At 36.1% G+C, this 25,088-nt stretch overlaps 1 protein-coding gene across 7 annotated transcripts in view; it reads right to left on the bottom strand.

Moving 5' to 3' along the window:
- The window catches only part of VWA2 (von Willebrand factor A domain containing 2), a 43,629-nt gene that overhangs the window by 14,540 nt on the left and 4,001 nt on the right, over positions 1-25,088 (bottom strand). For 2 of the 7 annotated variants that reach the window (XR_015728657.1, XM_034440180.2), the window contains exons 2-8: positions 21,419-21,494; positions 19,621-19,731; positions 13,989-14,047; positions 11,140-11,214; positions 7,940-8,073; positions 6,342-6,451; positions 1,224-1,418 (exon numbers count right to left, since the gene is read on the bottom strand). Coding sequence is in view for 5 of the 7 variants with exons in the window: in XM_034440180.2 (XP_034296071.2) it covers positions 1,224-1,418; positions 6,342-6,451; positions 7,940-8,073; positions 11,140-11,214; positions 13,989-14,046 (572 nt within the window). In the remaining 2 variants the exon portion in view is untranslated. The remainder of the gene's footprint in view (positions 1-1,223; positions 1,419-6,341; positions 6,452-7,939; positions 8,074-11,139; positions 11,215-13,988; positions 14,048-19,620; positions 19,732-21,418; positions 21,495-25,088) is intronic. The other 5 variants (XR_015728658.1, XM_087872913.1, XM_034440179.3 and 2 more) reach the window with 3 other exon arrangements.

Genomic DNA, 25,088 nt, shown 5'->3' with positions numbered 1-25,088 from the left:
GTGGGCATGGCTTGATGGGGGGGGGGGATAATGTGACTGGGTGGGTGTGGCCAATTTTTTTATTTTTTTTTTACTTTTAAAAGCATTTTTTCTACAACCTTAAGAGGTTGCAGGAAAAAATGCTTTTAAAAGCCTCTGACGATCAGGCAACTCAGCTGGGATCGTCAGAGGCTTTTTAAGGCATTTTTTTTTTCTACAACCTCTTTCAGCCAAAGAGGTTGTAGAAAAAAAAATGCTTTTAAAAGCCTCTGACGATCCCAGCTGAGCCGCGGGATCATCAGAGACTTTTTTTTTTTACTTTTAAAAGCATTTTTTCGGCCAAAAAGGTTGTAGAAAAAATGCTTTTAAAAGTAAAAAAAAAAAAACCTCTCTGATGATCCTGCAGCTCAGCTGGGCATGGGGGGGGGCAGGAATTTTTGCTACCGGTTTTCTGAACCACCCGCCGCCATCGCTACCAGATCAGGTGATCTGGTCCAAACCAGGAGCATTTCATCCCTGATTTGCTTGGTCTCAGAAACATTTTTTACCATGCTATTCAATTTATATGTAATCCTCAATTTACAACCACCATTGGAATTTCCATCACTAAGCAATGTAGTCATTAAGTGACTTGCACTTGATTTGATGCCTTGTTTTGCCAAGACCATTAAGTGTATCACCTGGTGATTTGGCTTCCCCCTTTGGCTTTGCTTGTGATGGCCTGCAAAGTGGCAAATGGCAATCACATGATTCCAGGACACTGCAATTCTTGTAAATACGTGGCAATTGCTAAGTTCCTGTATTGGGATCATATGACTGTGGGGATGCTGCAATGGTTGTAAGGTGAGGACCAATCACAAGTAACTTTTTTCAGTATCCTCGTAATTGCAAACGGTCGCTAATCAAATGGTCCTAAAGTCAAGAACTTCCTCTAGAATTGCTTCTAAAATTTAGAATGAATTTTGCCAGTTTCCCAACACTTCAGATTAAAATTCGTCAAGATTTATCTGGAGATGCCAAGAAATGCACAGGAATCTTTGGTATGCTAAAGAAGTAATTAATGACTGAGTTCTAGAAAACAACTGTTGGTCTTCCAAACTCTCAACTGCAATAAGCTCCTACACAGTGGATCCTCTTTCTGTTCTTGAAGGACGTGCATGACAAATCTTCTATCCACTGTAGGACTTTCCTTTAATCTTTAACTATTAAGTGGTAACAGCAGTGAACATCCCATGTCAACTCACCTTGGGTAGTTGACTCCAATTGCAAACACTGCAATCCCCTTTTCTTTTATCTGCTGGGCTAAGGTTGACACATTGTACTGAGATCTCCCATCAGTTAAAATTATAAGGATTTGGGAAACTGATGAGTTCCTGCCTCCACGGAATCCTTGTTGAAGAATGTGATCCAGAGCAAGACCTGTTTCTGTTCGCCCACCTCTAAAATCAAGAAAAGCGAGCATTAGGAAAGTTTCAGGCACCCAGTTTTGTCTTCTTAATTTCTGATAAATCCTTATTAATATCTATATGTATGATAGAATATATTTTTTTTCAAAAGTAAAGAGGAAATGAAATGTTTTATAACTAGGGCATACACATATGCACATTCAATTATTTTAATCAGCTTGGCAAAGCTAATAGTTCATTTTTTATGGAAGAAACAACTACTCAGGATTTCTTTATTAAAAATATAACTTTCTTATGAAGATGGTACTTTATGTTCCCTGATATTAAACAATATCATTTGGCTTATTTGTTAAACTTCATTAGATTAAAAATGCTACTACATTGGGAGTTCAACCTGAGAGTTACTACTAAGGACGGTGTATTCCTGGCAGGTTCTTGGTTCTAATCATTGTGAGAATTTGATTGTTTTTCCTAAATTGAAGGTGATCAGACATATTGTGGCTTAGTAAACAAAAAAATAAAGTTGGATGTTCATTTTCAAGAAATATTGTATTTTGGAAAAACTATTAAAAATGGATGGTAGCTTATTGCACAAGAGATGGTAGATGCCTCTCATTTAAAGATATTTTATTACTTTAGTCAAAATACATTACCATCAAGTAAGATAAAGGGATGAAAAATTAGTCTAGTAATATATATTAATCAAAGTGCATCAATAAATTGAATGCACTTAATTGGATAATATGTCAAAATGAATGTAGGAATTTATTACAATCACATCCTCATACATTATTTTGGATTTCCAGGTTCAGATAATACTGGGAAGCTGCTTTGATATATGTAACTAAGGGAATTTTTATTAAGAAAATAAAGCCATATGTTAGCAAATAAATAAAGCAAATAAATCTTATTGTAATTGTCTTCACAGCAGTCAAGTTCACTTGTATTATTTTGAAGAATAAAATATGATTGTACAATCTGCAACATCTTTTTTCAATTTTTAATCTCCAGTCTTGCAGTTCTATTTAAAATCTGAAAAAGCTTGAACACAATGCGGAGAGAGAGAGAGAGAGAGAGAAAGAGAGATATCTATATAAATTATTACTTAATTCAATATGATAATTAATAATCAGAATCTACATAAACATAGATGTAAATTCTGTAACAGAGATGAAAGGACTTTTGTTGATATGGTAGATTTTAACAGTTGTCAGATGATGTCATTTGTAAATAAATTTCAGATAGGATTCTTTTATTATTTTTGACCATTTTAAATTTATTTCTAAAAACAAAAATCCATTTTGTTTATAGAATTGATATCTGTATTTCTCATAATTCATAGTTTTGTTTCGCTTTATTTAAAAAAGAAAATACAACCTCCACATTCATTATAAATTGGCAACCCATAAACTTTGGTAACTGTTTTTGGCCTTTGGTGATTTTTTTTACACATTCCTTTTCAAATAAGATTTAAACTGCCAATTAAAGTAAATTTACTTTAAATCTGAAATATCTGTGGTCAACTTTTGTCCTTTTTTTTCAATATATTTATAGAATAAATAACACATACGCCTCTATGTGTTATTTACACTTTTTATTCTTTCTGTCATTTTAAGATTTTAAATGACATTATCTGCCCTGAGAACCTTGGTTACCAGAAACTATAATACCCTGTTTCCCCCAAAATAAAACATCCCCTGATAATAAGCCCAATTGGGCTTTTGAGCGCATGGCAATAAGGCCAAGCACTTATTTCAGGGTTCAAAAAAATATAAGACAGGGTCTTATTTTCGGGGAAACATGGTATAATTATAATTATTATGTTTCATAAGCTATGATTTCAAGTTGTTTATATTTATTCCTTCACATCCTTTCCCTTCTATCAAATAACAGTAGAAACAAATTATGTAATTCCTTCATTTGTTGTATGATGTTATTTATTCCCTTTTTTCCATCATGCAGAAAAAATATATATTATACATCTTGCGAAAAATAACTATGTAATCATATGAATGTAGGGGAGACAGTTAAGACAACTGGACAATCTTCTCCCTCTGGTTTCCTCCAAATGGGAATGACTGTTTGAGCATGGGGGAGGGGGGAAACTAGAGTGGCAGTGAGTCATTGAGTTGCAATGAGTCATTGCTTTAGTCCACACCAATAACTATTTCCAAGTCCAACAGTATCATGGCATGCTCTCTTGCCTCCATCCAGGAGAAAACAATAATTTCTTCCAGTCTCTTATAGCCATTTATCCTGCTCTTCTTTTTTATTGCAATAAACGTTAAGCTTTAATGACTTTTCAAGACATAATGGAGAAAGTAGAGTGAATAAGAATGAGAATCAAGGAGAGACATGCAGGAGGAATTACAGCTGCCTTGATTTCCAAAACAATGACTAATCTGAAAGGGAAAACACCTACTTTACAATCATACAAAGCTACTTTCTGGAGAGAAAAATGAAGCTGTACAGGAGATAGTTCACTCCCGGTGAATAAAAACCCAGACGGTGATTTGTGGGTGAAAATTTTTCCCTGTTCCTTTAAATATGATATATTTATATATTTAACTAAAAAGCATAGGGTACCAGAATTATGCAAACTTTATGAATTGTGCTGTTCTCGCCTTGAAGGAGTGGCTGTTTTCCAGCAATTGTTAAAGATCCAATGCCTATCTGGCACGAGTGATTTCATAACCATCCCCAGTCTTCCTTTTCAACAGGGAATGAAAGTCAGTTCTAGGAGTCCCAGAAATTAAGTGCAGCTCTCAGAAACCCATTTGGATTGTACCAGCTGATTAGAAGATTTTGGCAGCCACAAAGCTTTGTATTATTCTACTTAACAAAAAGGGATCTAGACTGGCAAGAATAGGAGGGATGAGTGGAAATGCTAGATTCCTGAGGAACCAAAATACAAAACAATTCAGTGCTTGTGGGACCACATTTCCATCATGCAGATCCATTTTTACACAAATGGATATGAATAATACAAAATACTTGGATCTTTTGCAAGTACTATATATCCACAGCAAATTGTATCTGGTGCTAGATCATAGCGACAAAATTAATTTACAAATATCAGAAAAAAAGATCAAACTTCTCTTATGTCTTTTGAAAGGCAAGTTTAAGTTTTCCTAGTGAGTTGTTTGATGGTGATGCTGATCTGAAAGTCAGAAAGCATCTCAGGTTCCTACTATTTGCTAATTCCAAAGGGGATTATTTTATTATTCTTTTATTAGTAAGCCCAAATGGGTTATTAATTCCGCAATAGCATATGATGGACTAGTCATGAATTTCGATAGTCTAATCAACCTTCTTTTGCTCCTCCTGGCATTAGCTAGGTTAGTTAGTTAGTTACTATGCATCCTTTCTCATACATATATTGTATGAGATTATCAATAAAGGAACAAGAGAGCTCACGATATTACTTATAAGGCTATGATCATAGTATGCAGTTTGCAATTAAAATTAGAATAACATTCTAGCACTTTGGCCTCGATTTGAGTCTATGGAAAAATAAATAAATCACTTTTATAACAAAACGTTCTTCCTCATAGCTCAGAAATGAACCCTGAATCTATACAATGTTTATTTATTTTGAAAAAATGAAACTAGTTCCATCCACCTTTTATTTCTTGGTGTATTCAGCATTTGTTCACACTCTGACTTTATGGTGCCTAATGCTTTAATCTACACATTTCTCTCTATATCAGCTTGTAATTCTTAGTACTCTAAACTCCTGCCAAAATTGTCTTTGAACTCTTTTTTAAAGCTTTTTCTTTATTCTTTCTCTCCGCTGCTTTACTCTAAGCTCCATGTCAGGAATGCATCAACAAAGTTGTGGTGGCAGTCATGCTTTTCCTGGCCAGCTGCATTTTGTCCATCATCTCCCAAAACCTAAACTTATTGGGAATTCTTATTGGGAAGAAATGGAAGCTTCCTAAACTGGGAAGCTTAGTCCCAATCTATTTGGATGGGGGAAAGTTCTTTTATTCTTATTCCTCCAAGAGCTGGTTTGAGATTTCTAGTTCTCAACCCAGTATATCTCGAGTTCATCAGATGGGGACATTTATTTTAGAATAATATATGTAAAGGTTTGCTTATAGATCAATGAGCTAAAATGCTTTCTGATTTAGAAAACTCTTGGATTTTAAATTTACAAAGCTCTCAGGATATTTTTGCTATACTTGCATGTTAAATATAAGCATACATAAGCTAATAGGCACACTCATGTTGTTAACATGCCATTGGAAAAATTGCCTTACTGAATTGTTGGGAGCAACATGTATATTGATACACATAGTACACATGGGTTGAGACAAAGAGACAATAGGATAGAATTGAATATAGTAGGTACACATATAATTTCAATGCAATTCCTACTGTTCTTTATCCTGTGCCTGAAATGTGGCAACATGACAAATTAAAATCTCTCTTTTTAATTTATATAACAGAGTAAAAAAACAAACCATGAGACATCATAGGAACATATAAAAAGATGTTCCTATGAACAGATCATTGGGTGATCTGGAGAAAGTAACTAATATAGGTCCATCAGAAAAATAGAAATATTTATGGCTAATGAGAAGTAGGATGCATGGCGGAGATCATGTGGTATTGTGTTGAAAGTATTGTACTAGGGCTAAGGACAGCCAGTGTCAGCCATAGAAACTAATGGGAAGATTTTGAGCATTAAAAGATAGGCAATATCAGTTGATAAGAGAAATTACAGACTTATTAATCATTTGATATAATTTTAAATGTTTGAGTAAACTTAGGGACAATTCCATATGATATAACAGAATATCATTTTGCTTTGAAAGAACTTTCTTTAAACAGAGGCTGGATATCTGTTCAGCTACAATTCTTGGTTGATATTACATGAACTTTGAGCTCACTTAATGCAATTATATGATTCAATGATCCAGAGCAAGAGTCCGAATACGAAATCTATCTTACTTGAACATAATCTTCTTGAGTTGATCTTTTATCTCATGCTTAGTGAAATATGCATCCAATGGGAATTCCAAGCGAGGAGTGTTGCTGAATTGTATTGCTCCAACTCGAACCTGAAAAGGTAAGATAAAGTTCGGGTGGTCTCAATATGCTAAACTATGGAAACTTAGAAATAAGCAATTTAAATTTCTTCTCCTCTTTAGAATTTCCTTTGCTTCTGATACTTTCCTTTCCTTCTGGTTAGAAGGAAAGATCTCTACATTTTCCAATAAAATGGAAATGGATGGATACCCATGTAACTTTATCAAAAGAGGCCTGGCTACTCTACCTACTACAGCACAACCAATAAGGATAACACTGCCATACATTTTTTAAAAAGTCTTAGAACAACCAATAAACTATTACAACCATATAGTATCACCATAGTACATAAACCAACTAAAACCCTCCTTTACCTTAAATAAACCAAAATACCCAGAAGAAAAACAGGAGTTATCTACAGCACACAATATATAGACTGTAACAGTCATTATATTGGAGAAACAGGCAGAAAACTAGCAGAGTGCATGAAGGCATGAAGAAAACTCCTTAAGTATACAACACATGAGGAGATTTAATCACAGTTTCAACTGGAAAACTATGAGCATCCTATATGAAGTAAAAGCCCCAAATGCTAGAGAATTCCTGGAAGCCTGCCATTCATACAAATCCGCTACCAACATCAACATACAAATCAGCTACCATTCAAAACAGGCAAGCAAAAAGGTAAAAAGAGCCAAGGTGGCGCAGTGGTTGAATGCAGTACTGCAGGCTACTTCTGTTGGCTGCTGCAATTTGGCAGTTCGAATCTCATCAGGCTCAGCCTTCCATCCTTCCGATGTCAGTAAAATGAAGAGCCAGATTGTTGGGGGCAATATGCTGACACTGTAAACTGCTTAGAGAGGGCTGTAAAACACTGTGAAGTCTAAGTGCTACTGCTAAAAGCTAAAAGACTACAATACCTATTTGCCGGCAATCAATACTCAGATAAGCAGAGATTGACACTAAAATAAAACTAGACCAAAAACAAGCAGTAAACAATACTTCAATCAAGGAACTACAAACAGTAATTACAGTCTAAACAAGAAACCAAGAATACTTCCACCAACACTAACAGGGCAAACCACTAGTATATAAACAGAAAGAAACTCCATTTCCTTCTAGCACCGATGATGTTACATAGTTGGGTAATGAAATGTCTTCAAGAAAACAACCAAGTTCTGAGAGTACCGACAACCTCACATTAGATAGGGCTGTAAAGCACTGTGAAGTGGCATATAAGTCTAAGTATTATTGCTATTGCAATCCAGAAGTTTCTGTAGTTGGGCGGCGTTAACAAATGCAATAAAAATTTAAAATACATTTTTAAAAAAAAAGTATGCCCCACCTACCTTAATGGAGAACAGGATAAAAATACCACCCCCTCCCAATAGAGACAGAAGAAATGAAACATTTTAGAGACAGAATTGTTCTTTAAATTCCAGATTCATTACTCACAGAACCCTAGGTTAGATTTTATTGCAATGCTGTTAGTGTTGTGTGGAATATATGACTATACTTACCTTTTCTGGGCTGATGTCCAATGCATCACAAAGCTTGATTGTCAGATATTTTGACCTTTCAAAGCTTGCTTTGCCAATGCTATAGGATCCATCTAACAGAAATAAGATATCGACTGGAGCAGAGCAATTCATTACTGAAAAAAGACAGAGGCATTTTCTCATAACCTTTAACTTTAACATTTTGAACTGTTTTGCTCTTTGGGGTCATGAACGGGGTTGGCGGAGAAAGAGAAATGAACACACTGAAAACAAAGGTTACCATTCATAGCTTTTTTTATTATAAATATTTTATTATAATATATTTATTATTTCCTTTATTATAAAGGAAATTTAGCCATTACTGCATTTTCTATCTAAAATATAATTATAAGGGTTCTAAATTATATATTCTCAACTGTTGGGTTAATCTAGTAAGTAGGTTTATAAGATTACTTGCTAAGCATTATTAAATGCCAATATAACATATCTTTAGTGTTTTTGACTCTTGTTACATCATCTGTTGTAATAAGTAGATAGTGTAGGATTTCATGTTCCAGGCTCCCTCTCTGAGACAGTATCATCTAATGTGATCTAGGAGTCATTTCTTTGTTGCTTTCCCTCTCTTTTGGAAGAAGCTCTCCCAAGCCCCAAGGTTTGTGCAGTCCTAAGCAACTCTTACTAGACCTGCCCTCAAAGCATCAGAAAGTAGGACAAGAAACAATGGAAACTAATCAAGGAGAGATGCAACCTGCAATTAAGGAGTAACCTGTAATTCAGGAGAAACTTCCTAATGGTGAGAACAATGAACCAGTGGAACAGCTTGCCTTCAGAAGTTGTTGGTGCTTCATCACTGGAGATTTTTAAGAAAAGACTGACCAGCCACTGAAATACTATAGGGTTTGCTGCTTGAGCAGGGAGATGGACTAGAAGATCTCCAAGGTCTATTCTATTCTATTCTATTCTATTCTATTCTATTCTATTCTATTCTATTCTATTCTATCCTATCCTATCCTATCCTATCCTATCCTATCCTATCCTATCCTATCCTATCCTATCCTATCCTATCCTATGCATTAGACCAGTATGGCAATTGAGCCTGTTCTGCTGGAAGAATGAGCTAGTCTCAGTTGTATGTGTATGGTTGTAGCTGGCTATTTTGATTATCTATATTATTCTTTTGTTCAATTTTGACTGCTTTTAGTTTTTATTGATGTATGCCAACCAGATTCATTAATTATGATTTGTGTGGCTTCACCCATTTCTTTAATGAATAAATAAATTCCAACTAGTTTCCCCCTCATCTCTCCTAACCATCACAATTAAAAATCTTGAAAATGTTAGGGATCATTAGCTTGGGCTTCAGTTTAACAAATGTCCTTATTCTAGTATCATCCAGCCTCCCCCGCAACTCAACTCCCAGCCTCTAGCTATCCCTGGATGGTACCAATTAAGAGAAGACTGAACAGTGTAGTTAAAAATAGCTCCTAGACAGTCTGCAACTTTCACCCTGGAGTTCTAAAATGTGACAAGCAACCCAGTATCTTCCAGATAATTCTGAGTTCTGACCCAGAATATATCCCATGGAAGTTGTGGAATCAGAGTTAGACATCTGAAAAGCCTAGCCTAAAGTATGTGGACATTTTACATAAAATTTTTGTGGTTGAATGTTACTGCATTTTATTCTTCTAGATATTCAACCAGAAAAGTTTGTTATTGGGAGGAAATATAGAACCATTCTGAGAACAGCAGCTGTTTCTAACTAGACACAAGGTAGTAGTAGTATTCCTGTAGGCGTTTAACCAGTTTTTCCTCATGTACACAACATGCATCACACTAAGTCATGCTTTATTAAGTAAAGTCACAACCAGTTGAGTTTCAATATTACTTTAAGCCATTATCTACAGCTACAAATCATAATGAATAGATTTATACAGTATAGTTATTCAAAACCAAATCAAGTCATATTATTGTTTAACACAAAGGGAGCTCCTCCATACACCTCACCCCTCAGCTTTTTAAAAGACAAATATAATTATTGTTGTAAATGTTCTTTCTGAATTTAAAATGTTTACAGGTTGTTTTAGCTGTAGGTCTGAGAGATCTGTAGTAATGAACATTAAGATCTCTTGTTATATTACAATCCTTTTATAATCTACAGATCAGATATCTGAGCTTTGATTGATGCAAACTTCATACAAACATTTTCCTGAAACAATGTCCTTGTTTTACCTGAACAAGGACAAACTTGCTTGCAAAATAATTACATGCTGCTCCAAACACTTATGCTTCAAGATAGAAATCTTAAGTTTTTTAAAGAGATAAATATAAGATTGTCTTTTTTGGAGGGAGGAGCCCATGAAAACACGCAAAGCACAAATATGCCTTGGAGAAATTGGTAATTGCAGACAAAAAAACTGAAAAAGTTTTTTCTCATTTTTTTTTTTAATATATAAATAGAAACTGCATAGTGAATAGAAACCAGTGGCTAACTAAGGCAAGCATCCTTAGCTTGAGTGCCGAAAAGGGAGTATGAGCTTTGTAATTGTAAGCCGCCCTGAGTCTCCGGAGAAGGGCAGCTTATAAATTGAACCAATAAATAAATAAATAAATAAATAAATTTAGGGGGCACCTGCATTATGCGGCCACATGCATTTGTCTCAACTGCAACCAGGAAGAGGAGCTGCCCAGGGGGCATGCACGAGCCAGAAAATGTAGTTCCGGTTTCCGGCGCATGCATGCGTGCTGGCCAGCAAGTCTTCCGGTTATTGCCATGCATGTGCATGTGCTGATCAGCTGGCCAGCGCGCATGCTCATGCCAGAAAACGGAAGACCAGCTTTTCTGGTTTCCAGCATTGCCGCATGCACAAAGGCCAGCTGAAACCCGGAAGAGGAACAGGCGGCGCCGTGCCATAGGTTCGCCATCACGGTTTTAGAGTGTTCCAGAATATGTCTGATGCTTTTTAAAGTGGTTGCTTCTTTCCTGGACCTGTTGCTTTAAAGAAGCAGCCCAGAAGCAGGATTTTCTTAGAACCAAAGCTAAAAGTACTACGCAGCCTATACAGCCCATCAACTGTATATTGATGGAACCCAAAATAAGTAATTTAAGAAGCAATTGCAAAGGGGAAAGAATAATTTGGAATAATAGGAAAAAAGTAAACATGTATGAATCTTTAGTGGAAAGGATAGTATGAATAACTACTGTATACAAATGAAATACTTACATTGGGAAGCCGCTGAAATCTTCTCAATTATTTCTTGACTGACTTGTAGCTCTTGGATACTCCATGATATAAATACTGCAACATTAAATAACAATTGAAACTGTCAACACTTACCAACATACTTCAAGGAAATCATGTCATACTATTCTTTTCAAATGCCTGCCAAAAATCACGACATCAGTCTGGGGTTTGAACCTCTTTGTAACATTAAAGATATTAACATCATTATTCACAACACTAAAAACTTATTTTCCAAATTCCAGAAAAGCTAAAGACTTCGATTTGATTCTAGAAAAGATTACACAGCTAAAAAAGAATGCCGCTTGTTATATAGCCTGTACATTAATCAGCAACAAAAAATAGAAATTGAACTGAAAGATCTGATTTATCTGCAGTACACCATTATTTAACTACAATCAATCATTTCCCAGAAGTTATTATATGTTTGTAATATGTATGATTAGATCCAAGAGTAGATGTTCTTGCATTAGCATAGTACCTAACTGTCTTTGAATGAGAGACAGAGTATATAAGAAGAGAGCAAGAAAAATATGCAAATTTGCTGCTTTAATAAAAGAGATTTATTTCTGGACAATCTTCAAAAAATGTCCTACACTTTAGAATTAACAGAATGCTTGCATGCTTGTTTAATGGTGCTTGCTTTAGGGATCAGTTGGTTGAACTGAGAGTAAGTTTCTGGTCTCTCTAGGTTTTTATCACTGCTCTTTCTGCTGTGATAAATAGAAAGTAGAAAAACTGGTTTTATTGTCTTGAGTGAAAATTTTAAAAAAAATCAACCTAGATCTATAAGATTGTGAACATGTACAGTTGGTGGCACAGGTTTTACACCGAGGATAGTATTTGTCTACTACCCTAATATTGTGTTTTGGTTGAACATTAGCAAGCAACAGACTCATACCTAACATAACTCTATGCATGCATTATTAATAATCACAGATGAAAGACAGAAAATCACATACAGCGATCAGGCAATAAAATAAATGGAGACATTAAAAAATCATAAAGCCTCATTCAAAATTAATGCTTCCTAACTGGGACTGCTACTGAACTAAATTTAGCTACTTTCATGATGCAATCAGTGAACCAATCTGCTAATAAAAAATGAACTACCCACACCAGGCACCTGGTAAGAAGATTTTTGAGACAGGCAGCTATAAAAGAAGGATAGTTCAGTAATACATTTATTTATGAAACAAATTTATATGACCATCCAACTCACACACAGTGAATCAGGGGGCAGTGCTTACACAGGAAAGTAACAAGATAGTAAAGTAACAAGATGGGGGCCAACCTTATCTCCAGCAGAATGATATTCCAAAGAATGGAAACTACCAGAGAAGGCCCATTTCCTTGGTCCCACAAGATGTACCTTTATACTAGATGGGACATGCAAGTTACATTGCTTTCCCACTCTGGTGGGCTGGGTAGATATAACTGGAGAGAAGTGGTCCTTCAAATAACCTGGCCCTAAGCAACTTTTTCCATTGGCAAACATGACATAAATACTGTGTATTGTCATATGTTCCGTCTAACACCACGGATGATAACAAGTCAAACTTCACTAGGGTGAAGACTCTCCTTCAAGAAACAGATATAATGTTAAATAAATGTTTAGGAGTGAAAAAGACTCTGTAAATTAGGATGCTTGTTGGTTCAAGGCCTTAAGTTTGTCACATCAAAGATTTTTTGGCTTCTATGAAAGATTTTTCAAGACCAAGCATGACCAAAGATTGAGCTGAAAAACCCAACAGGCTAAATCCTTGGCTTTCCCCTTTTTTCTACAGAGATAAATATATTGTTAAGGATGACTTAATATATCAAAAATATATTAAAATATATTGTTAAGGATGACCTATTGTTAAGGATGACCGGCCAATACGCTCTCACAGAGAGGGCCTCCTCAGGGTGCCGTCGGTCAAGCAATGTCGGCTGGTGGCCCCCAGGGGGAGGGCCTTCTCTGTGGGAGCACCCGCCCTCTGGAACGAGCTACCTCCCGGAATATGACTGATCCCGGATCTCCACACTTTCTGTAAGGCCCTGAAGACGTTTTTATTTCAGCAAGCCGGCCTGGCCTGAATAGGTTTTATGGGTTAGTTTTTTAATTGTATAGCTTGGGGTTTTAATTTGGGAGGCCGATTAATTTAATTTATTTTTAGTCATCTTAACTTTTATATTGTATGTTTTTAATTTTCAGCTGTTCACCGCCCTCAGTCCCTTCGGGGAGAAGGGCAGTATATAAATTCAATAAATAATAATAATAATAATGACTCGAACAAGAGACTTACCCCAAAAAATTAGTTTTAGCCAGATTTTTCAATGCAAATTCTCACACAATCTTTATCAGATATAAAGCAATGAAATATGTCAAGCATACAACAAAGCACGCAGCGCATGGCTTATTTAAAAAAAACTTGAATTACATTCAATATGTTTAAATCATAAGTGGAAAATTAATGGCACTCAAACAAAACAGCCTAAAGTTTAAATACTTGGGAATCTTCCAGTCTTTTATAATGTGGAAATAACAACCTCAAGACATTTAGTCCATACCGGAAAGCTTTGAATACTGTAATGAATTTTGCCAAATGTAATAGATACACTTTTTCAACTACCATCAAGTTATTTAGAGCAAAGATGCCACTTCTCTTGCTGTATTACAGTATAGTACATGATTGGATGCTAATTTTCAAAGAACTAAATATCCAGATTTATTCTCTGTAAATATAGTCCTTCTTTCCATATCCTGTCATAAAGAGATATGTGTTACATACTATACCATACACTATCATTTCATTTACTGCTGTCTAAAAGTAAAATTTAAAAATTACCTTGGGAAAGCAGGAAAGTGCAAAGTGACTCAAAATGTATGAGGTTCATGAAGACCATACTGAAAAGGGAAAAGATATGTGTTACTATAAGTATTCTGTAAGCTGCCTTGAGTCGCCTTGTGAGAATAGGCGGCAATATAAATTCCCTGCAAAAAAAAAAAAAAGTATGAACCCATTTTTTACTGTTTTTTATTTCTCATACTTTAATATCAAAGCAAATCTGTATTACAGTCACTGTCTAGTATAAAGAGAGTGGGGAGTTTAATATCCATTTGGTGAAGAATTTAAGCCTTCAATTCGAAATGAGATTTTAGCAGAAACATTTAAACACAACAAAAGATGGTAGAGAAGAATGTTAATAATAAATGAAACATTTTCAAAGGCTGATTTCTTACAGAGATTTTATAACAGGAAGCAAAGTGTAGCTTTTGGAAAATACTACAAGGAGGCATCCTGACGGTGTATTGATGATTAAAAAAACTCAATGCCAAGCATATGGTAAAGTCCTGGTGATACAGAAAGTCACACGAGGATCAGTCAGTGAGAAGATGAGAGATAAGAGACGTAAAGAGAGAAATATTTGAGTCTTTTAACATTTCCAGTTGCATCTGTCAACTACATGTAAAATATAGGATTTGAGAAGTTGAGACATTCTCACAACCACATTAGTATTTTTTACTCCTAACTTTGAGGCAACTGGGCATAAATTGTGCTTTCCCACAGTCTACGTTTACTACAGATCAGGAACAAGCTCAGAAAGAATTGGTGCCTTTACACAATTTAATGTGGGATGGCTTTTTTTCTTTCACACAGCATCATCTACCAGCAAGAAAATCAACTACCAATTGTTCTACTGAATATGAGTGGGTTGTAGTTGGGGAACTCTGGGTTTCTCCTCCCAGAGTATACAGCCTTATTTATCTGCTTGCTTGCTTGCTTGCTATAAAATTATCAACCTCTTCTAAGATCAATAGTTCATCATTTGGAGAGAGGGAACAAAAAACTAAGCTACAACTTAGGCTAATCAATAATTATGTAGCACTCTTCTCCAGTTCAGAAGCTAATTCGGGAAACAACTGAAGTCATTAACCATCTTGATGGAAAAGATATTTGTCAACCTTAGGCATTTCTGCAGACAGTAGAAGTCTGTCTAAAACAGGGGTGTCAAATACAATTTCATTGAGGGCCACATCAGGGTTTTGTTTGACCTAGGGTGGGGGAGGCCTGGCTAGGATGGGTGTGGCCAGCTGGACATCACTTGTGTCAGGGCCACCTGTGGTGGCCAAGTGCTAAGGCAGGACTTCCCTTAGACCTTCTCTCACACTCATTATAATCTCCTTCCTTCCTTCCTTCCTTCCTTCCTTCCTTCCTTCCTTCCTTCCTTCCTTCTTCTTTCCCTCTTAATTCTCCTTTCTTCTTCCTTCCTATCTTTCCTTATTTTTCGTTATTTGCTATCTTCTCCAGGCTCCATTTTCGCTGGCAGAGGGCTGCAGGAGACCATCGCAGCTGAAAACGGGGCCCAGGGGGAACATGTGCGGATCTCCCAAGCTCCATTTTTGCTGGCAGAGGCACCGCAGGCCACCTCTTTGCTGTTTCCAGGGTGGCACCACAGGCCAGATCTAAGCACTCCGTGGGCCAGAGCCTTGAGTTTGACACCCCTGGTCTAAAGAGATAGAGTCATTGTTGGTTGGACAACTTTTCAGTTGGAAGTTTCTGGGCGGTTTGTAAAAAGTGGAAAAGACCAAACAATCATTAGAAGTATAATCAAGCATTCTGTAAGAACATTCATTACTCTTTTTTGTCCAATAATAATTAAGACTTGATTTCTCTTCAAGTTTATCCTCTTTGCCCAGTTTTTGAGCTTCAGAGTGAAAAGAGAATGTTCAACACTACATTTAATTCCTTCTAAACAGATAAAAGGCACATACTCCTTCATAAAAAACACTTTCCAAACCTATTCCTTTTCTACAACTCAGGAAAGACTTAGGAAGATCATAGCAGATGCTTGCTGCCCAACCACCTTCACCAGCTAGGCTATTTCAATGGCCTGCATAATAGCCCGTTGATTCCTTCAGCCAAGTCCAGAGGGAAAGCCAGCATGAGTTAAGGTGTTTTGCCTATAAAAAGAACCAGTTTCACTTAGCAGAGCTCCCTTCCCACTGCCAGTTGTACCTGATGCAGCAGAAATAAAGTCAGGTTGTTACGTATTGCTGGATTAAAAGTATCTGTTTGTGCTATTTCTAAAGTATACATATTTATATTTACATAGAAGGAGCTCTGCAAGAAGGAACTTGAAAAATCCTTCATTTCACAACACAATATATAAACTGTTGCTGGGAGGACAAAGGTACTTATCTTGAGTTATGTGACAGAAAGGCATTTATATCCCACAATTTAGCACAGCTACCACACACAAATGGTACTGAATTTAAGCCCCCGTCCTCAGATGCACTGAAGTAAAATTTTCATCTTCCTAGCAGCTGAAAAGGCTCAGCATCATGAGGTTTATAGTCTAACGGTTAACCCATGGGTGTGTGTGTGTGGGAGGGGGGGGAGGTACCAGATTAGTGAATGAAGTTATATTCTCATCAAATGTAGAGTTTATAGAAACGTTCTATTAACCATTTTCTTTGCATTGCATCATTAACTGCTTTGGGATTGTATAACTGACAAGCAATATAAACTTGTTATGAATAAATAATCCATCTACCCACAGTACATGCATTTGTCTCAGAGGTATTAAGAAATACTTTCTTTTCTTCCCACAATAGAACAGAAAAAGTACTGGCACTGGCTCCATAATTCACCATACAAAAAGCAGTGAGCAGCTGTTCTTCTCTGAAAGGTTCTGCTGTGATGTTAGCTACTGTAAGACTGATCTCAAGAGAACAACATTTTTCTAAAGTGGGGAGCCGTACACAAAGACATCTGTTTAAATATAACTCTGGTAATTTATAGAAACCTTTATGTGTACATCTCTATAGTCTCCTGAGCCAAGCATTGGCATTGTATCGATGGAGAAGTGACTGTAAAGTCAGAGTGATGTACCGTCACATTATGACAGTGTTTCTCAACCTTGACAACTTTAAAATGAGAGAACTTTACTTCCCAGAATTCCCTAACCAACTAATACTGGTGGAGAATTCTGGGAGTTGAAGTCAACATATCTTAAAGTTGCCAAGGTTGAGAAACACTGCATTATGACATAAAGTTATAATGAAGTACTGTACTGTCACATTAGGGCTTGACGGTGCAGCTCTTGCTTCTTGTGGTTTCAGATGGTATTCTCTTTGCAATGTCTCTGTATGTCTTTGTAAGAGATACACATAGGTCATGATTAAATCTGTTAAATTCGTTATTTTTGGCAAACCAAAAACAGAAGAGTCTGATTTTCTCATTATTTATTTTCTCATATTTGCATACCACCTATTCAGGCAGTGTTCAGTGGCAACTAATTTGATTAATAAAAAAAAATAAATTAACTGATGACCTATAAATAGGAAAACATGAATCAGTTAAAAAAAATGATTTGTGTTTCCTTATTTATAGCTCATCGGTCTGTGAAGAAAGCAAACACCACGTCGTATAATTTGTAGGAAATGTTCTCCTTGACAACATCTGGCTCCTGCTATTGCCCAATGAGCCATTGCTAAGCTAATGATGGGAATCATTAACAAAATTCCTGGATTTTTTAATCCCATCAAAGTAAGGCACTTGGTTGGAAGGATCCATTAGCAATTACATAGCTGGCAGATCTCCATTTCCACTGCAGAAGGTCTGTGGGCACAGCACCTATGCTACAGGGTACAGCCTGAAGTTTTACCAGAGGTAGAGTAATAGGTAGCCTGTTGGTGCACATTGTACAGTCTGAGAATCAGTCTGAGGTCACGTATTATTGCTTTTTAAATACATGAGTTACTTATAAACCTGTTCGTGCTGCTCTAAATAGCAGTGACATTTTCTAATAAACACGCCTTTATCTAGCTGGCAAGCACCCAAGTTTATTCTAGCAAAAACTTTCCATTTCCATTTAAATTGTGCATGGAAACTATCATCTTGTGACCAAGAAATAAGGCTGCTATGATTCAGAGGTGAACTTTGGTGAATAGTTTGGAGCTGGGTGCTATGCCATTTATCATGCCCCGCCATCAATATTCAGGGCTTCATTTTTTGCTTTTAGATGTAGCAAGTTTTAGTAATTCATCCTGAGATGGAAGATATAATATGTCTATGGATGGATATTTCTTGATGACAACAGAGTAGTTTCAAATACAGACATTCCTACAATACAGTAATAATAGCTATAACATAGATAAACAGAAGAGAAGTGAAGCTTGTAGTAACTCAAACATCACAGCTAGCAGATGTAGGCCTTGTCAAAGTGTTGCTATTAAATCAAAAGGGTTATTCTTTTAGTGATTGAGGACATCAGTTATTTTATTTTTTTTGGCAGAATGAGAGAATGGTCAGGACAGAATGAAAAGGGGGGGATGGAGGGAAGATTTTTTGGAAATAATTGTATAGCATTGACTCTGGTTCTGTTTAAAACTGTTTTAACCCTACCATAAGGCTTAGTTTTCAGGCATTAAATGCATATCTCAAAAGACATAATATATGAACCCAAGATACTTGTTTAGACCTCACTAGGACATATGTTCCTTAAAAAAAAAAGATTCAAATGTAAAACAAATAAAAGCTTACCAGTGTAAATGGAAAGCCTAATTGTATATTGAAGCAAAGCATACCTAATATTTGGCTATCTGTTCTCTCTACCACTTCCCGTACCCAATTACTCTTTAGAAACAATGTCCAGATTTACACAGGACAATGGCTGTTGTAAGTAAGCCTGTATGTCATGCTAGACCAGGGGTAGGATATGGTTGGATATGGTTGGATCCGGCCTGCGGGGCTGTCCTGGTTTACTCAATGCGAAGAGGAAAGTTTGGGCCAGTATGGCTTCGGTGCGGTCTACCCAGTGCAAAGGGGAAATATCTGGCTACCACAGCTTTGACCTGGTCTACCCTGTGCGAAGACAAAAGATCAGGCCAGTGTAGCTTCGGCCTGGTCTACTCAATGCAAAGAAGAAAGATCAGGCCAGTGTGGCTTCGGTGCGGTCTACCCAGTGCAAAGGGGAAATATCTGGCTACCACAGCTTTGACCTGGTCTACCCTGTGCAAAGACGAAAGATCAGGCCAGCGTAGCTTCGGCCTGGTCTACTCAATGCGAAGAGGAAAGATCAGGCCAGTGTGGCTTCAACCCAGTCTACCCAATGCAAAGAGGAAACATGCCAGCAGTTTGGGGTGTGGCATCGAGCTGGCTATGTCCACCCAGTTGGCCACACCTACCCAGTAGGCCATGCCTGAACAGCACCCCAAGGTCAACCACAGCCCTGATGCAACCCTCAATGAAATTGAGTTTGGCACCCCTGTACTAGATTTTCAATCCACCTTCCTAGGAGTAAGCAATTGCTTTTTGTTTGTATACTTAGTCAGAAACCAAGCATTTCCGTCTACTAGATACAGAAAAAGTTTGGTATTTTTATAATGAGCAGAGAAATATGTGGAAAGAGGATGAGAAATAAATGGAAAACTAAGACAGCTCCACAATATCAACTGCAGTGAAGAACAAACACCTGGTGAGTAGACCGGCTCTTTAAATCTCTTCGGATAAAGAGGGAAGGGGTGAGCACCTATAAGTGCTTCAGTCAGCTGCTCTTCCTGAGGAGACAGGCAGGTTTTGAGCACTGAAAGATAAAAGAACAGACATCTTGCTCAAATTGCAGTCAATGCCTTTAAAAAGACACTATGTTTCCATACTTTCTTTTCTAATCACATTTGGAAATTACATAGTTTTAAAGAATACTTCCCACGGGAAAGTCGACTTGTTTTGAATTTTTTTCTAAGACATACAAGATATAAAAAAAATTGCAAAAATTGGATTCTGACTTCTGCTAACGAAAATGGCAGTTTAATTATCTTTGAAGTTAGACAGTATTGCAAATTTTTCACCTCCAATTTACTCAGGAAGGAGGCTTTTTCTTCCTTCAGATTTAAGGAGAAACCCTGAAATTAACCCATCTGACCTCTGAACTGTCATTCATTGCAAGCAACTCACAGAAATAGAGATTTCCCCAATGAGCTGGTTTGAGTGAGTGACAAGGAGGCTGGATCTTCCATCAAGTGCACAGCCATGGCGCAGACTAAATTTATGGACACTAAAACTGACTTTCATTTCTAATATACTTTTTGGAGTATAATTTCAATCATTTCAATTAAAGTGACGCTTTCTTCAGATAGGGATAGATCTTTTTCTTTGGCAATTTTCATGATTTCTGGGGCTATAATATTTTGAAACTGCTGAGATGTTTGCTGATTTTTGCTTACCTCACAAAAAAATTGACAACTAAAGAGATTGACTTATCTGATTATGTTTAAATAATGACATTTTGATGATATTGAATGGATAATGGGATAAAAGTGTAGTTTTTGATATCTAAATAAGGGTGATTTTTTTGGTTATATTTAACAGTTTTTAATTTCTTTTTTTTAATTGTTTAATTGTTAAGAGCATGACTTCTGAGGAAAGTTTTGGGATCTCCCACCTTCCACTCTGTGGATATAAGCAATCACTATACTAAGTTCATCAGAAGTTGCCCAGTGATCCAGTATGCTTTCTGCTTATTTTAGGTGACTTTCTGAAGCTGAAGAAACAGTGAGACAATTAGATTGGATTTTATGGAATATGGGTTGGGGAACAAAGTTTATCTAATGCTTTGTTGTCTTTTAGAAATGCACTGATAATCAAAGGCATTGAAGGTCCCAGCAAAACTGTGAGAATCAAAAATCTCAACTAATCAGCAACAAAGGACAGTATGAATCCAGTAAGACACCAACACATATTCCGTTTCAGGAGAGTGAAATATTACCAATTAAAAGGAAATGGAAAGATTGAGTCGTGATATCCTCCAGCTCTGATGTTTGATCAAAACATGTGACTCTGAAAATGTACCAAATAAGAACAATTGCGCCTGAAGCATTGGAAGCAAATCTATTTAATTAATCAAGGAGCTTTTTTAAATGGAGATGCCAAGTTTATGTCTTGAAAGTTCATTACACATAACACATTCAAAATGATTTTATTCATTACAGCATATATTTCTAAAAAAGGCAACCATATAAATGTCACCCTCTTGCAGCAGGATGGAACTGTGGAGTCCTTGGTTCCCTCTTGCTTGTTTTCTTGCAAACATTTCATTACCCAATTAGATAACATCATCAGGGTAAGAAGAGAGTAGGGTTTGCTCTGTGTTTATATACAGTGGAATGATTTGTTGCTTTCTGCATTTTTAACAATATCCCCATCTAGTTTACAACCTTGGGATATTCTCATGGTTTTCTATCTAAATACTATTCAGGTGGAAAGGTGCTCACCTTGTTCAAGGTTAGCCAAGACTGCTAGATGCTATTTCCTATAGTAACAATGAAGATAGGATTGCATTGTTCAATGCTAAAAACAAAACAAAACAAAACAAAGTGTCACCATATCATCAGAATTATCATCATACAAAAGTTTTAAAAAGTTCATTGGGAAATGTCAAAATAGGTACCATTTTGATTCATTGCAATGTCATTTTTATGGAAAAATCTTTGAATAAAAAATGGCTCAAAAACAATAGGTATAGACACTTCTATTTCCATGAAAATACCAGAGTACACTAAGTATTATCGTTTTAGAAAGGAAGAGTGTTTTGTCTTGAATGTATATCAGCTGTTATGAAAAGCTGATGCTAACAAGTAGTACAGGCTAGAATCCAAACACTTATTCTTATTTATTCAAACTCTTTTGGCTAAAGGCAAGAGACTTATTTAAGCATTCTGCTGCAAATAGATATATCAGTTAGTATAATCATAAACTCTAGAGGGAGAAATGAATCAGGCCGGCTTAGTTTTGTTTTGGTTGACATATTCTAACCTTCAAAAGTCAAGTTTATATGGTTCAGACAGAATTATTCTAGGATTAATCTCCAATGCCAGAGCAATTTTGTAATGCTCTGTCCCAGACTGTCTTGAGCTGCAAGCACATGTCATTAATTCCATAGTCTTCCAATAAGATCTAGTTTTGCCCATATACGTAATACTTAACATGCTCAACATAATCATTATATTATAATTGGAAACATATGAATGTGGCGTAAAAGTTTTCTCATCATCAAAAACTCCTCCCAAGAGATGAAAAGGAGACAATTCTTGATATTTTTAACAATATTTGCTTCCACAGGTTAATTATTAAGGCAGGTAATGTCAAATGGTGATAAACCGATATTCACTGTGTGAGAAGATAAATAAGGGATGCAGATAAACTATGAAAACAGAAAACAAAATGCAGTGTGATTTCAAGCATTTAAAAGGAAATGTTTTATTATATTTAGTCAGATAATATACATTAGTTTGCCTATTAATATCACCAACCTGATGTTCTATAGGTGTATCCCAAAATTTTCAAAAGCCCTGGAAATTTACAGAACAACATATTAACCTAATTTAAGACTCACGGATATGTAAACCATTTTAATCTCAACATGAAAGTATTGTTTTGACTCTTGTGAACCTGAAACCAAACACATGTATTTTGAGAGTGTGAAAGAGAGCAAATGTTTTGTCCTTAGCTATTTCAAGATCTGTACAGAAGTTCTGACTGTTCCAAACACTATGATTGTTTTTTTTTTACTTGCACCTGGGCTGTTTTTGTTTCAAACTCTCCTAATTCTAGCCAGTACAACAGCAGAGAACAATTACCTTCCTGTGGATTAGAAGAGGGAAGTCTAGGGCCATGGCCAACTCACCATAGCCAACTCACCATGACCAACTTGCCATGGGACAATTCAATGCTGTATTAATCTTTTCGTTTAGTTACTTTTATTATTGGTAACTGTATTTTCATCAAAATTATTGTAACTCACGTATTTCTGGATTGGCTTTTCTTATTCTATTATTGGAATTAGTTCCATTGAAATAATTCAAGTTTTGTATTTGTTGAGTTGTCCTGAGGCAAGTTGTCCCATTCCGGAAATGTGATGGGGGTATGTAGGGTTCAGTAAAAAGAAACAATTAACCATGTGGCCCAACAAAAGAAGGCTGCTTTCAACTGTATGCTTACAGTTTGCCTGGTTAATAATGTTTTTTTTAAAACAAAAAAAAATAATATTGCTATGATGAAGTTAGAGTTCAGTAAGGTAGGTTGGTGAGATACATGGGTATTTTCTTGTTCTCCATTTTAAGGCAAAGGAGCGCATACACTTGCTTTACACAGAAGTGGTGCAGGAGAAGTTGGATAAAACTCAAGAATTCTAGCACAACATTGATTTGACTTGTCAAACCACATTAAATGTGTATAATTTTAATGTTCATTTATTAATGCAATTAAGGAGCACTGATAGCCTTTCTTTTTTCTTGTCTTTTCTTTCTTTTTGGTAAGGAGTAATTCATCTGATTTGCAAACAAGAATAAACAGTGTAGTTGATATCCACTAATTGAAAGAAATACAAGTTTGGTCACTCTCTTTGTACTGCAATCTGCTGCACAACTAATTCAGAGAGCTTATTTAAGGAAATTCTAAGAAAGTTTATTAGTTATTTATGCTGAGGGATGGCTTGTTTTTTTGTGTGTGTGTGGTTTTTTTGGAAATGCTAATACAAAGAAAATTTTCATTTAGTAAATTGTGTTCATTTTATTTCCTATGTTGATTTATTTTTATGTTTTCAGAAATGGTTTTAAAATTATGCTCTGAGCCTTTTTTTTTTTTTTTTGCATTTTAAGTGTTAGGTAACATTCAGTATGGAGTCCATCCTATTATCGTTATAGTCTTGGAATGGAAAACACAGAAATAGCAGCTGATAGCAAGATCTTATTGTTTCCTGCATTCTAATCATAGTATTAAGGAGGGGTGCAGGCCTGGCTAAATGGTACATTGTATGGGCCTGGATTATGGCACACTGATGAAATTACACAGGTACTAGAGATAACATAGTAATACACCGTGTTCCTTAATAAGGACAATTACAAATCAATATGCACCAAGCCAATTTCACAAAAAGTCCAACATATTGGCTTTTCCAGGGAGTCTTCTTAATGATTGGCTATGAACTGGCATAGCATATCAAAGACCCGTGTATGGAACTCCAACTTGACTAGTCTGCTCTGCCAAAGTTTATTCTTTTGCTCAGTTAAGCCCCTTTTACAAACAAGTGAGATATAATGTAAGGATTTCCAAATTGTGAAGAGCATTAAATTTAGCATGCTTCAACACTTTCTCCCACAGCAGTTTTGGGAGGCCAATCTAAGAGTTTCGCTATAAGATTGTGTCTGTGCAGAGGAGACATTGAAATTACAGCTCATGTCCTGTTATACTGTACCCTTTAGAACAGTGGTTCTCAACCTGTGGGTCGCGACCCCTTTGGGGGTCGAATGATCCTTTCACGGGGTCACCTAAGATCATCGGAAAACACATATTTTCCATGGTTTTAGGAATAATTTTATGGTTGGGGGTCATCACAACATCAGGAACTGTATTAAAGGGCCGCGGCATTAGGAGGGTTGAGAAACACTACTTTAGAAGGATCCAAACACTTGCCTTGTAACTCTTTACTTGCTAAAACAAGTAACGACTGGAAAATTCTGATCTTTTTTATGTAGTTATCAAACCAATACAATTCACTCTCCTTGAACACAGCTGCATTTTGTCATGCTATTTGTAAAATTGGACACACTTTGATCACCCATCGATGAACCCACTACAATTTTACTTTTAAGTAATTTTACTTTTAACTACCCACTACTTTTAACTCTGTTCGATTTATTTAAATTTTTTAATATGCTTCTATTTGTAATTCTGATCTGTAGCCATTATAAAAATTATATTCTATTCTTGTTTTCTCTGATTGGAATATTCAAAACATTTTGTTTTGACAAAACAGAGAATGCTTAGACATTTTAAAATGTGTTCCTATGGTACATATCATTTTGCAGAACATTTCAGAAGAATATTTTGACAAGGCTGTTTTGAGTTCTGAACATGTATGTATGTCTCTGCTTCCTATCTACC

Source organism: Pantherophis guttatus, chromosome 6 (genome assembly GCF_059756535.1).
Source record: "Pantherophis guttatus breed Tessera chromosome 6, ASM5975653v1, whole genome shotgun sequence".
In the NCBI taxonomy this organism is placed as follows: domain Eukaryota; kingdom Metazoa; phylum Chordata; class Lepidosauria; order Squamata; family Colubridae; genus Pantherophis; species Pantherophis guttatus.
This window is presented reverse-complemented; position numbering and strand designations above follow the sequence as displayed.